The 14582-nt window shown below is 43.7% G+C and overlaps 1 protein-coding gene across 2 annotated transcripts in view; it reads right to left on the reverse strand.

Annotated features, from left to right (window-relative positions):
- LOC110526185 (leucine zipper protein 2) overlaps positions 1 to 14582 on the reverse strand; it is a 177908-nt gene that overhangs the window by 43111 nt on the left and 120215 nt on the right. The window contains exons 1-2 of one of the 2 annotated variants that reach the window (XM_090238295.1): positions 5784 to 5943; positions 4206 to 4268 (exon numbers count right to left, since the gene is read on the reverse strand). In XM_090238295.1, coding sequence (XP_090094421.1) covers positions 4206 to 4268; positions 5784 to 5828 — 108 coding nt within the window. In that variant the 5' untranslated portion in view covers positions 5829 to 5943. Of the gene's footprint in view, positions 1 to 4205; positions 4269 to 5783; positions 5944 to 14582 lie in introns of those variants that run through there. The other variant, XM_021606898.3, reaches the window with a different exon arrangement.

Raw genomic sequence — 14582 nt, forward strand, 5'->3', positions numbered from 1 at the left:
ACAGCTATATGGTTTATGAGTACTATAAAACAAATTATGAGTTTCTTTATCTTATTATCCCTATTCCCACAGCAGTTGGGACATCCCAAGACAGCCATGTCGCATCCATTTAACGCTCATATATCCTGAGATCTCCCATAAAATATAGAGGTTAAATAAATATCTGAGCAACTTTCAAACAACTCCATTCTGGCAAGCTCTATTTCTATCACAGGTTGCTGTTTATTGTCATAAATCTTCCCCTGGAGGCAGAACTGAGCGATTTCTGCTAGATGGGCCAACTGCAAAGTCAAAATTGGCTATATCATAAAAATTCATGAAAACAAAAATGTAAGGTTAGGCTTAGGCATTAAGGTTAGCAGTGTGGTTCAGATTAGGGTTAGGTTTAGATTGTATGACTTTGTGGCTGTGCCAGCCAGTGACCACAATGCAGGGCTGCCTCCAGGACGACATTCATGGCAATAAATGCCCACCTGCATTTTCTATCAGGGTTCATTAAACTTGTTTAGGTGCGAGCTGATCATAAAGTTAAATGTGCCTGAAACGAATGAATTTGGATCAAGAAAGTGGAATGGAGCAATAAGTGGAGCAATATTAACTGGTGCATTTTGTTATCCTAACAAAATACTCAAGCGTTGGCTCACTAACCGCTGTATTCAAATCTAAAGTCAAGGTTGGGATTCACTTGCTTTGAGAGGGACAAGTAAGCTATGAATGGGTCATGCCAATATGCAGATGAGGAAATCATGACCACTACGGGTAAGCAAAGAGAGAATCAGAAGCACTTTTATTCGCCAAGTACATTTACACATACACAGAATTTGCCTTGGTGAGAAGGTGCTGCCGGCCATAGACAATTTACAAACAGAATAAAGACAACATAGACATTGTACAGAATATAGGATATTGGAACATTAACCATAAAACTCTGGGGTTTAGGCTGATTAGTGGGAATGTACCATTTACAGAGGGGATATATCTAAGGTATATTCAGAAAGTATTCAGACCCCATGACATTGTCCACATTTTGTTACGTTACAGCCTTTTTCTAAAACGGATATAATATTTTTTCCCCCTAATCAATCTACACACAATACCCATATTGTTATTATGGGATATTGAGTGTAGATTGATGAGGATTTTTTAAAATGTAATCTATTTTAGAATAAGGCTGTAACAAAATGTGGAAAAAGTCAATGGGGTCTGAATACTTTCCGAATGCACTGTAAATAAGCAGAGGAAAGGATGCTACCATGGTAAATATATACAGTGCATATACAGTGTTGTGCGGCGGTGTACATAGTGCAAATGCACTATAGTAGTATAGTGCAGAGTTCTATTTGAGGTCATTGATGACAAGGCGCAGTAATCGGCCCAATGCAAAGTCACTTAATCCCTATGAGCCCGATGGCTAGTTGATGAGGGCCACAGCATGGGGAAAGAAACTGTTCAGGTGGCAGGCGGTTTTGGTCTTGATTGACCTAAGCCGTCCGCCAGAGCGGAGTCTTTGAAATATGGGGTGTCCGGGGTGAGTGATGATCTTACCTGTACGCTTCCTTGTCCTGTAGGCAGTGGTGGAAAAAGTACCCAATTGTCATACTTGAGTAAAAGTATAGATACCTTAATAGAAAATGATTCAAGTAAAAGTGAAAGTCACCCAGTAAAATACTACTTGAGTAAAAGTATTTGGTTTTAAATGCAAATAGTCTGGGTGGCCATCTGATTCATTGTTCAGCAGTCTGGAGTAGAAGCTGTTAAAGAGACTTTTGGACCTAGAATTGGCGCTCCGGTACCGCTTGCCGTGCGGTAGCAGTGAGAACAGTCTATGACTTGGGTGGCTGGAGTCTTTGACCATTTTTGGGGCCTCCCATTGACACCTCCCAGTATAGAGGTCCTGGATGGCAGGAAGCTTGGCCTCAGTGATATACTGGGCCGTACGCACTAGCCTCTGTAGCGCCTTACGTTTGATGACGAGCATTTGCCATACCAGGTGGGGATGCAACCGGTCAGGATGCTCTCGATGGTGCAGCTGTGGAACGTTTTGATGATCTGGAGACCCATGCCAAATCTGTTCAGCCTCCTGAGGGGAATAGGCATTGTCGTTCCCTCTTCACAACTGTCTTTGTGTGTTTGGACCATGATAGTTCGTTGGTGATGTGGACACCAAGGAACTTGAAGCTCTCGACCTGCTCCACTACAGTCGCATCGAAGTGAAAGAGGGTGTGTTTGGCCCTCCTTTTCCTGTAGTCCAAGATCAGCTCCTTTGTCTTGCTCACGTTGAGCGAGAGGTTGTTGTCCTGGCACCACACTGCCAGGTCTCTGACCTCCTCTCTATGGGCTGTCTATTAATTGTCAGTGATCAGGCCTACCACCGTTGTGTCGTGCTTGGCCACACAGTCATGGTAGTACAGGGAGTACTGGAGGGAACTAAGCACGCACCCCTGAGGGGCCCCCGTGTTGAGGATCAGCGTGGCAGATGTGTTGATGCCTACCCATTCCAACTGGGGGCGGCCAGTCAGGAAGCCCAGTCAGGAAGTCCAGTTGCAGAGTCCCAGGGTCCTTAGCTTTGTGATGAGCTTTGTGGGCACTATGGTGTTGAACGCTGAGCTGCAGTCTATGAACAGAATTCTCACATAGGTGAGGTAAGTAAGGGCAGGGTGGAGTGCAATTGAGATTGTGTCATCTGTGGATCTGTTGGGGCGGTATGTGAATTGGAGTGGGTCTAGGGTTTCTGGGACAGTGTTGATGTCAGTGAAAGCACTTTCCAGTCAGTCTGCGCATGCTCTGAGTACACGTCCTGGTAATGCTCTCGTGCATGCTTCAGTGTTGCTTGCCTCGAAGCGAGAATAAAAAGCATTTAGCGTGTCTGGTAGGCTCACGTCACTGGTCAGCTCCTGGCTGTGTTTCCTTTTGTTGTCCGTAATAGTTTGCAAGCCCTGCCACATGTGAAGGAAATCTTAACGCTACAGCATACAATAACATTCTAGACAATTACGTGTTTCCAACTTTGTGGCAACAGTTTGGGGAAGGCCCTTTCCTGTTTAAGCATGACAATGCCCTTGTGCACAAAGCGAGGTACATTCAGAAATGGTTTGTCGAGATCAATGTGGAAGAACTTGACTGGCCTGCAAAGAGCCATGACCTCAACCCTATCAAACAGCTTAGGGATGAATTGGAACGCTGTGCCCAACCTCATTAATGCTCTTGTGGCTGAATGGACGTAAGTCCCTGAAGCAGTGTTCCAACGTCCAGTGGAAAGCTTTCCCAGAAAAGTGGAGGCTGTTATAGCAGCAAAGGGGGGACCAACTCCATACAAATGCTCATAATTTTGGAATGAGAAGTTCGAAAAAAGCAGGTGTCCACATACTTTTGGTCATGTAGTGTACGTTCAGCTGAGTGGCCATTGAAAGTGGCTAATGACCAGCAGGATCAAGATGATAGAACGTGTATTCGTCAAGCTCTGAAAGGTTTTGGTTTCTCTTCAGTGAACATGTCACTGAGGGAAAAGGTATTTGTGTTACACCTCCATCAAATGACTAGAGAAAGAGCTGCTGGTACTTGAAAAAACATTGCCTTTTTTTTCAATAGACAAAAATATACAAATTTAGAGCAGGGAAAAGCCAAATTGCACAGAACATAAAGTCTTGTGTTTTTCATCGTCAGCATCCTCGAAAAACCTTGTATGTCCATATTTGGCCATTTATTTCCTTTTTACATAGATTGAAATTAATAATTCCCCCTCCATGTACTGTGAAAACTATATGACTCTAGGACCAATCAAAGTCATTCAAAATATCTTGGAAACCTACATGACTACACCACTGCTTTTTAAAAAACTGTTTTGGAGTACAAAGTTATCCAAGGCACCAACAGTTGTTTTTGCTGGGTGAGTTGTTCTAAGGGGAGCTTGTGTGCAGGAGAAATTCAGCCACATGGGGTACAATTAAAGTTCAACAAAAAGTGATTATTTATTATTAAAGCCAACCGTTTTCGTCAGCCTTCATGACAAGCACTCTTATGAAGGCTGCAATGCCAAGATTGGTTTGAATAATAAATGCATGAGTAGAGCAACTTCATGTAAAGTGAGGCCCAGTCTAATCAATAAAGACTTGGGCCCCAATGCAATCCAACTGAATTATGACCATACCCCCCCCCCCCACCCCCCCAAGGCCCACTGTTCATCAGTGTGATTCGAAAAGGCTTACCTCTTCTGCATGGACATCACACAGCTTGTTGCCAGATAGCAGTTTATTTTTCAAGCTCTTGTTCTGCAAAAAAAAAATGAATAAAAAAAGGTGGTATTAGTTCAGCGTTGATATCGTGTAGTTATGAAGCTTGCACTGCTTTTCTGTTTAATCTGCAGGGACAAATGCAATTATATTAGACGATCATACAAGCCAGTTTCGACTCATCAGGCCTAAGTATTGACTCCAGAACACATTTTACAACAGTACATGAGTTAATCAATGATATAATTAGCTAATCCAAAGCCTATTATTCAACCACTCTCTGTTTAACACAAGCAGTATGAGAATAACACGACTAAGCATTGAATAATCACTAATGAACATGAATCAATAGAAACCGCTGATAGCATGACGTATACAGGTGCACCATAGTACATCTATAGCTTAATTGTTTCTTCACTCACGCAGATGCATCAAAACAACATGTGCAGGGACACAACACAGAGCAGTGGTGCCGACTGACTGGCATGCGGTAAGGTCTGAGAGGTGGCCTTACAAAGCACAGGTTTTCTGTACCAGCGAAGAGCCCTTTTCCTGAGAATTGCTACATTGGAGGCTTTCTATGTTGGTCATATAAATATAAAAAATGCTGGTTCCATGCACTTTATCATAACTGTTCCTATGCATAACTATGCATGTACATGGTACTGTAGTTACATAGGTAGCAACCTATTTGCATGTAATTACAGTGTAGGCAAGCACAGCTCAAGTGTAATTTAGTAAGGACCAATAGCATACCAAAAGACAGCATTCATTTTTTTTTTTTTTTTTTTTAACTCTCTCCCTCTTTTCTCTTTCGCTCTCACACACAGAGTTAATGAGGTGGAATGACAGCACTATGTGAGCTAGAATTGGCCGGGCATCCATTCCAGGCACTTAAGAAAGAAGAGAAATGGCAGCTGTCATACAAGGTGATGTGTGCCTGCCAGAGAACAGACCCACAGTGAAATTTAGATCCAGTAGAGCTCATATGTCATGGTGTATTATGCTAAATGAGATCCAGTGAACCGCAAATGTCATAATATGTTATGCACCAAGTGTTGCCATATTGGGAGGTTCTTATTTTTCAGAGTAAATAACTCACAGACACTAGAGAAGCTTAACCAAGTTTAATTCTGCCCAAAGGGTCTTTACAGCTGTAATTCAGACAGCCAAACATTTCTCACTGTCAAATGTATGTATATCCCACTTAAGACACTCCTCCTTCTCTCCAATCCTTACATCTTATGGTTTCACAGGAAGAGGGTCACCTCCTGACCTCAACCCCTCCTTTACCCTAGTCCACAGATGCCCATCTACCTCCCCTATAGCAATCATTTGATCTCCTCACGTCCACCTAGCACATTCCACAGCCACTCTGTCTTCCAACAGATCTCACTCCTTAATATACTACGCCTCTTATCTATCATATCTTTAATATCTCAATGTTCAACATTTCAAATCCAACAGAGCCATGCGAGAGCTTCATAATACAACAGTGTGTGAGACATTACTCATTATGATCATACTTTCCTCTATATTTATTGCTGCACTTACGCTGCTATATATAGGTCTGCACAGGACTGATTGCTCCCACAGCATTTCATAACGCTTCTGTCCGACTCCCGACCGCTACCGCAAGAACTGGTCCCAAACCCAACCGCAGTCCTGCAATGTTATTGTTCTCCCTGATTGAAAGTTACAGTCTTGTCCCATCGCTGCAACTCCCGTACGGACTTGGAAGAGGCAAAGGTCGAGAGCCGTGCGTCCTCCGAAACACGACCCTGCCAAGCCGCACTGCTTCTTGACACAATGCCCGCTTTACCCAAAAACCAGCTGCACCAATGTGTCAGAGGAAACACCATACACCTGGCAACTGTGTCAGCGTGCACGCCCAACCCTCCCCTAACCCGGACGACGCCGGGCCAATTGTGCGCCATGTCACTACACAGCAAGGAATTGAACCGGCATCTGTATTGACATAGCCAGGACAGTGATGCAGTGACGTACAAGCTGAGCCCCTCGGGAGGCCCCGAGATGTTATTTTTAGGAGTATAGTGCATTCATAATGTATTCAGACCCCTTCCCTTTTTTCACATTTGTTACGTTACAGCCGTATTCTAAAATGTAGTAAATACAACAACAAAATTCTCAAATGTATTAAAAAGGTAAAACAGAAAGACCTTATTTACATACAGTACCAGTCAAGGGATTTTCTTTATTTTCTACAATGTAGAATAATAGTGAAGACATAAAAACTATGAAATGACACATATGGAATCATGTAGCAACCAAAAGAAATCAAAATATATTTTATATTTGAGATTCTTCAAAGGAGCCACCCTTTACCTTGATGACAGCTTTGCACACTCTTGGCATTCTCTCAACCAGCTTCACTTGGAATGCTTTTCCAACAGTCTTGAAGGAGTCCCACATATGCTGAGCACTTGTTGGTTGCTTTCCTTCACTCTGTGGTACAACTCATCCCAAACCATCTAAATTGACTTGAGATCAAGTAATTGTGGAGGCTAGGTCACCTGATGCAGCACTCCATCACTGACCTTCTTGGTCAAATAGCCCTTACACAGCCTGGAGGTGTGTTGGGTCATTGTCCTGTTGAAAAACAATGACAGTCCCACTAAGCTCAAACCAGATGGGTCAGCGTATTGTAGCAGAATGCTGTGGTAGCCATGCTGGTTAAGTGTTCCTTGAATTCTAAATAAATCACATCTGTGTCACGAGCAAAGCACCCCCACACCATCACACGTCCTCCTTCATGCTTCACTGTGGGAACCACACATGCAGAGATCATCCGTTCACCTAGGCCGCGTCTCATAAAGACACGACGGTGGGAACCATAAATCTCAAATTTGGGCTCATCAGAAAAAAGAACAGATTTCTACCACTCTTTGTCCATTGGTCGTGTTTCTTGGCCCAAGCAAGTCTCTTCTTCTTATTGGTGTAGTGGTTTCTTTGCAGCAATTCGACTATGAAGGCCTGATTCATGCAGTCTCCTCTAAACAGTTTCTGTTGAGAAGTGTCAGTTTTATTTGGGCTGCGATTTCTGAGGCTGGTAACGAACTTCCCTCTGCAGCAGAGGTAACTCTGGGTCTTCATTTCTGTGGTGGTCCTCAGTTTCATCATAGCGGTTGATGGTTTTTGCGACTGCACTTGAAGAAACATAATATTGCCATAATATTGACTTATCCATTTACCAAATAGGGCTATCTTCTGTATACAACCCCTACCTTGTCACAACACAACTGATTGGCTCAAACGCATTAAGGAAAGAAATTCCACAAATAAACTTTTAACAAGGCATACCTGTTCATTGAAATGCATTCCAGGTGACTACCTCATGAAGCTGGTTGAGAGAATGCCAAGAGTGTACAAAGCTGCCATCAAGGCAAAGTGTGGCTACTTTGAAGAATCTCAAATATAAAATATATTTTGATTTGTTTAACACTTTTTTGGTTATTACATGATTCCATATGTGTTATTTCATGGTTTTGATGTCTTCACTGTTATTCATCTACCCAAAATGACATAGCAGTCAGACATCCTTTGTCCTCGTCTATATTTCCACCTTTCTTCGCATATCTTTTATATATTTTCATTTCCAAAAACTCAACTTCAAAACACTCTCCTGCAACCCGCCTCACCAATTAAAAAAAAAGTATTATTTACCTCAAATCTGAAATCCACAATAGAAGCTAGCCAGAAGCTAACCAGAAGCTAACAAGAAGCTAGCCAGAAGCTAACCAGAAGCTAAACACGGTTTGTGGTCATCAGCTATCCTTTAGCTCGAAATTCTATCGCCAGTTTTGTACAACGCAACCTATTTTTCTCTCCATATCCCCGGATTTCAACCGCAAGCTCTGGACATTTACACCTGGATCTCGCAGCTAGCTAGCTGCTATCCGTGTGACTATTGGCTTACGTCTATCCCGGAGCAAACATCAATTATTCCGGAGCTAGCCAGCTGAAGAGTTCCATCATCCACTCCTGGGCTAAAAATACCTATCCGGACCCGTTTTACTGCCAATGCAGAGCCCCACCTGGCCTTCACAACTGGACTACTGACGTTATCAGCCCGAGGGAGTTATCCAACTGGCCCCTCCGTCGCGACGTTACCTGAACGCCCACCTGCGGCCCGATAATCGTTAGCTGTCTTATCGGCTGCTTTCTGAATAGATCTATCGGACAATTTTTCTTGGGTCACTATAACTATATCGATTTTGCCAATTGGATTGATCCCCTCTACCACAAGGAACCCCACTAATCTACCGATGGAAACGCACGAGGTGGCTAAAAACAGACCTCCATCCTATGCTAGCTTGCTACCGATGGCCAGGCTAGCTGTCTGAATCGCTGTGACCCCAACCAACCTCACTACTCACTGGACCCTTATGATCACTCGACTAAGCATGCCTCTCCTTAATGTCAATATGCCTTGTCCATTGCTGTTCTGGTTAGTGTTTATTGGCTTATCTCACTGTAGAGCCTCTAGCCCTGCTCAATATTCCTTATCCAACCTTTCAGTTCCACCACCCACACATGCGATGACATCACCTGGTTTCAATGATGTTTCTAGAGACAATATCTCTCTCATCATCACTCAATACCTAGGTTTACCTCCACTGTATTCACATCCTACCATACCTTTGTCTGTACATTATACCTTGAAGCTATTTTCTCACCCCCAGAAACCTCCTTTTACTCTCTGTTCCAGACGGTCTAGACGACCAATTCTCATAGCTTTTAGCTGTACCCTTATCCTACTCCTCCTCTGTTCCTCTGGTGATGTAGAGGTGAATCCAGGCCCTGCAGTGCCTAGCTCCACTCCTATTCCCCAGGCGCTCTCTTTTGATGACTTCTGTAACCGTAATAGCCTTGGTTTCATGCATGTTAACATTAGAAGCCTCTTCCCTAAGTTTGTTTTATTCACTGCTTTAGCACACTCTACCAACCCGGATGTTCTAGCCGTATCTGAATCCTCGCTCAGGAAGACCACCAAAAATTTTGAAATTTTCATCCCTAACTACAACATTTTCAGACAAGATAGAATGTCCAAAGGGGGCGGTGTTGCAATCTACTGCAAAGATAGCCTGCAAAGCAAAGTTCTGTCCTACTATCCAGGTCTGTACCCAAACTATTTGAACTTCTACTTTTAAAAATCCACCTCTCTGAAAACAAGTCTCTCACCGTTTCCGCCTGCTATAGACAACCCTCTGCCCCCAGCTGTGCTCTGGACACCATATCTGAACTGATTGCCCCCCATCTATCTTCAGAGCTCGTGCTGCTAGGCGACCTAAACTGGAACATGCTTAACACCCCAGCCATCCTACAATCTAAGCTTGATGCCCTCAATCTCACACAAATTATCAATGAACCTACCAGGTACCACCCCAAGCCGTAAACATGGGCACCCTCATAGATATCATCCTAACCAACTTGCCCTCTAAATACACCTCTGCTGTTTTCAACCAAGATCTCAGCGATCACTGCCTCATTGCCTGCATCCGTAATGGGTCAGCGGTCAAACGACCTCCACTCACCACTGTCAAACGCTCCCTGAACACTTCAGCGAGCAGGCCTTTCTAATCGACCTGGCCGGGGTATCCTGGAAGGATATCGATCTCATCCCGTCAGTAGAGGATGCCTGTTTTTTTTTTTTTTAATGCTTTCCTCACCATCTGAAATAAGCATGGCCCATTCAATAAATGTAGAACCAGAAACAGATATAGCCCTTGGTTCTCTCCAGACTGCCCTTAACCAACACAAAAACATCCTGTGGCATTCTGCATTAGCATTGAACAGCCCCCGTGATTTGCAACTTTTCAGGGAAGCTAGAAACCAATATACACAGGCAGTTAGAAAAGCCAAGGCTAGCTTTTTCAAGCAGAAATGTGCTTCCTGCAACACAAACTCTAAAAAGTTATGGGACACTCTAAAGTCCATGTAGAATAAGAACACCTCTTCCCAGCTGCCCACTGCACTGAAGATAGGAAACACTGTCATCACCGATAAATCCACAAATCAGCCGGGCTAGACAATCTGGACCCTTTCTTTCTAAAGTTATCGGCCAAAATTGTTGCCACCCCTCTTACTAGCCTGTTCCCCCTCTCTTTCGTGTCGTCTGAGATTCCCAAAGATTGTAAAGCAGCTGTGGTCATCCCCCTCTTCAAAGGTGGGGACACTCTTGAACCAAAATGCTACAAACCTATATCTATCCTATACCGCCTTTCTAAGGTCTTCGAAAGCCAAGTCAACAAACAGATTACCGACCATTACGAATCCCACCATACCTTCTCCGCTATGCAATCTGGTTTCAAAGCTGGTTATGGGTGCACCTCAGCCACGCTCAAGGTCCTAAATGATATCTTAACCGCCATCGATAAGAAACAATACTGTGCAGCCGTATTCATTGACCTGGCCAAGGTTTTTGACTCTGTCAATCACCACCTCCTCATCGGCAGACTCGACAGCCTTGGTTTCTCAAATGATTGCCTCACCTGGTTCACCAACTACTTCTCTGATAGAGTTCAGTGTGTCAAATCCGAGGGTCTGTTGTCCGGGCCTCAGGCAGTCTCTATGGGGGTGCCACAGGATTCAATTCTTGGACCGACTCTCTTCTCTGTATACATCAATGATGTCGCTCTTGCTGCTGGTGAGTCTCTGATCCACCTCTACGCAAACGACACCATTCTGTATACTTCTGGCCCTTCTTTGGGCACTGTGTTAACAACACTCCAGGCGAGCTTCAATGCCATACAACTCTCCTTCCGTGGCCTCCAATTGCTCTTAAATACAAGTAAAACTAAATGCATGCTCTTCAACCGATCGCTGCCTGCACCTGCCCGCCTGTCCAACATCACTACTCAGGACGGCTCTGACTTAGAATATGTGGACAACTACAAATACCTAGGTCTGGTTAGACTGTAAACTCTCCTTCCAGACTCACATCAAACATCTCCAATCCAAAGTTAAATCTAGAATTGGCTTCCTATTTCGCAAACAAAGCATCCTTCACTCATGCTGCCAAACATACCCTTGTAAAACTGACCATCCTACCAATCCTCGACTTCAGAGATGTCATTTACAAAATAGCCCCCAATACCCTACTCAAATTAGATGCAGTCTATCACAGTGCCATCCATTTTGTTACCAAAGCCCCATATACTATCCACCACTGTGTCCTGTACGCTCTCGTTGGCTGGCCCTCGCTTCATACTCGTCGCCAAACCCACTGGATCATCTACAAGACCCTGCTAGGTAAAGTCCCCCCTTATCTCAGTGGTCACCATAGCAGCACCCACCTGTAGCACGCGCTCCAGCAGCCATAATTCTCTGGTCACCCCCAAAACCAATTCTTCCTTTGGCTGCCTCTCCTTCCAGTTCTCTGCTGCCAATGACTGGAACGAACAACAAAAATCTCTGAAACTGGAAACACTTATCTCCCTCACTAGCTTTAAGCACCAGCTGTCAGAGCAGCTCACAGATTACTGCACCTGTACATAGCCCATCTATAATTTAGCCCAAACAACTACCTCTTTCCCTACTGTATTTATTTATTTTGCCCCTTTGCACCCCATTATTTCTATCTCTACTTTGCACATTCTTCCACTGCAAATCAGCCATTCCAGTGTTTTACTTGCTATATTGTATTTACTTCGCCACCATGGCCTTTTTTTGCCTTTACCTCCCTTATCTCACCTCACTTGCTCACATTGTATATAGACTTATTTTCCTACTGCATTATTGACTGTATGTTTGTTTTACTCCATGTGTAACTCTGTGTTGTTGTATGTGTCAAACTGCTTTGCTTCATCTTGGCCAGGTCGCAATTGTAAATTAGAACTTGTTCTCAACTTGCCTACCTGGTTAAATAAAGGTGAAATCAAAAAATAAAACAAATTCTACAATGTAAAAAATAGTTAAAATAAAGAAAACCCTGAAATAAGTAGGTGTGTCCAAACTTTTGACGCGTACTGTAAGTATTCAGATTTTTTGTTATGAGTCTCAAAATTGAGCTCAGGTGCATCCTGTTTCCATTGATCATCCTTGAGATGTTTCTACAAATTGATTGGACATGATTTGGAAAAGGCACACCCTGTCTATACAAAGTTCCACAGTTGAAAGTGCATGTCAGAGCAAAAGCCAAGCCGTGATTTCGAAGGAATTGTCCAGACGAAAGCCACTCCTCGGTAAAAGGCACATGACAGCCCACTTGGAGTTTGCCAAAAGGCACCTAAAGGACTCTCAGAACATGAGAAACAAGATTCTCTGGTATGATGAAACCAAGATTGAACTATTTGGCCTGAATGCCTTCTTTGGAGGAAACCTGGAACCATCCCTATAGTGAAGCATGGCGGTGGCAGCATCATGCTGTGGGGATGTTTTTCAGAGGCAGGGACTGGGAGACGAGTCAGGATCGAGAGAAAGATGAATGGAGAAAGATACAGAGATCCTAGATGAAAACCTGCCCAGAGCACTCAGGACCTCAGACTGGGGCAAAGTTTCACCTTCCAACAGGACAACAACCCTAAGCACACAGCCAAGACAACACAGGAGTGGCTTCGGGACAAGTCTCTGAATGTCCTTGAGTGGCCCAGCCAAAGCCCGGACTTTAACCCGATCGAACATCTCTAGAGAGACCTGAAAATAACTGTGCAGTGACGCTCCCTATCCAACCTGACAGAGCTTGAGAGGATCTGCACAGAAAAATGGGAGAAACTCCCCAAAAAGCGTCAAACCAAAGAAGACTTTAGGCCGTAATCGCTGACAAATGTGTTTCAACAAAGTACTGAGTAAAGGGTCTGAATATTTATGTAAATGTGATATTTCCGTTTATTTTTTTTAATACATTTGCAGAAAATGTATAAAAAACTGTTTTTGCTTTGTCATTATGGGGTCTACACTAGCTTGATGAGGGAAAAAAACGATTTAATACATTTTAGAATAAAGCTGTAACGAAATAAAATTTGGAAAAAGTCAAGGGGTCTGAATACTTTCCGAATGCACTGTATGTGACGCAGCTAACTTTCCAGATGTGGTCCCAACAATTTTGCGCCCTATGGATAATATCAAAGTGCAAAAATGCAGGGCAGAAATAGGTTAAATTACCAGAGATTCTCACATGGCCCATTATATTAGGCTATCTGTATTACTGGGGTATATCAGCCAATATGATAGATGTAGTTTGAAGAGAGCAGAGTTGGAGACTTTTTTCTCTTGAGCTATTTTTATAGCCTACCTTTTAGAAGTGGGATGATTTTCAGACAGAGAAATATAGGTGATCAATACTTATTTCTAGGCAATGTAGTAAACTATAGCCTAATCATATTTAGGAAGTACATTTCCTTGGAAAGAATACTGCCCCGTGCTTTTCCGCCCATGCATAGGCTATAGCCCACTTTATTTAATTGAGAACACACCGCACCGGATCTCGCAGGAATGGCTACTGAACTTGAAGCTGCCAGAATGATGACAGCAACACTTGCTATGTTTTGCATTTAGGATGTAGCCTACCTTTTAGGAGGAAGATTTGCAGGCAGAGACAAATAAATGGGTAATCAATACAGGGCTTGAACACTATTATAGACTACAAAGGGAAGCACAGCCGAGAGCTTCCCAGTGACACGAGTCTACCAGACAAGTTAATTACTTCTATGCTTGCTTCGAGACAAGCAACACTGAAGCATGCATGAGAGCATCAGCTGTTCTGGACGACTGTGTGATCATGCTCTCCGTATCCAATGTGAGTAGTTACCTTTAAACAGGTCAACATTCACAATGCCACGGGCCCAGACGGATTACCTGGATGTGTAGTCCGAGCATGCGCTGACCAACTGGCAAGTGTCTTCACTGACATTTTCAACTTCTCCCTGTCAGAGTCTGTAATACCAACATGTTTCAAGCAGACCACCATAGGCCCTGTGCCCAATAACACTAAGGTAACCTGCATAAATGACTACCGACCCGTAGCACTCACTTCTGTAGCCATGAAGGCTGGTCATGGCTCACATCAACACCATTATCCCAGAAATTCTAGACCCACTCCAATTTGCATACTGCCTCAACAGATCTACAGATGATGTAATCTCCATTGCACTCCACACTGTCCTTACCCACCTGGACAAAAGGAACTATATGAGAATGCTATTCATCGACTACAGCTCAGCGTTCAACACCATAGTGCCCTCAAAAGCTCATCACTAAGCTAAGGACCCTGAGACTAAACACCTCCCTCTGCAACTGGATCCAGGACAACAACACATCTGCCACGCTGTTCCTCAACCCTCAAGGGTGCATGCTCAGTTCCCTCCTGTACTCCCTGTTCACCCATGACTGCAT

The sequence above is a fragment of the Oncorhynchus mykiss genome, chromosome 6 (genome assembly GCF_057628025.1).
Source record: "Oncorhynchus mykiss isolate SJ-2025 chromosome 6, ASM5762802v1, whole genome shotgun sequence".
In the NCBI taxonomy this organism is placed as follows: domain Eukaryota; kingdom Metazoa; phylum Chordata; class Actinopteri; order Salmoniformes; family Salmonidae; genus Oncorhynchus; species Oncorhynchus mykiss.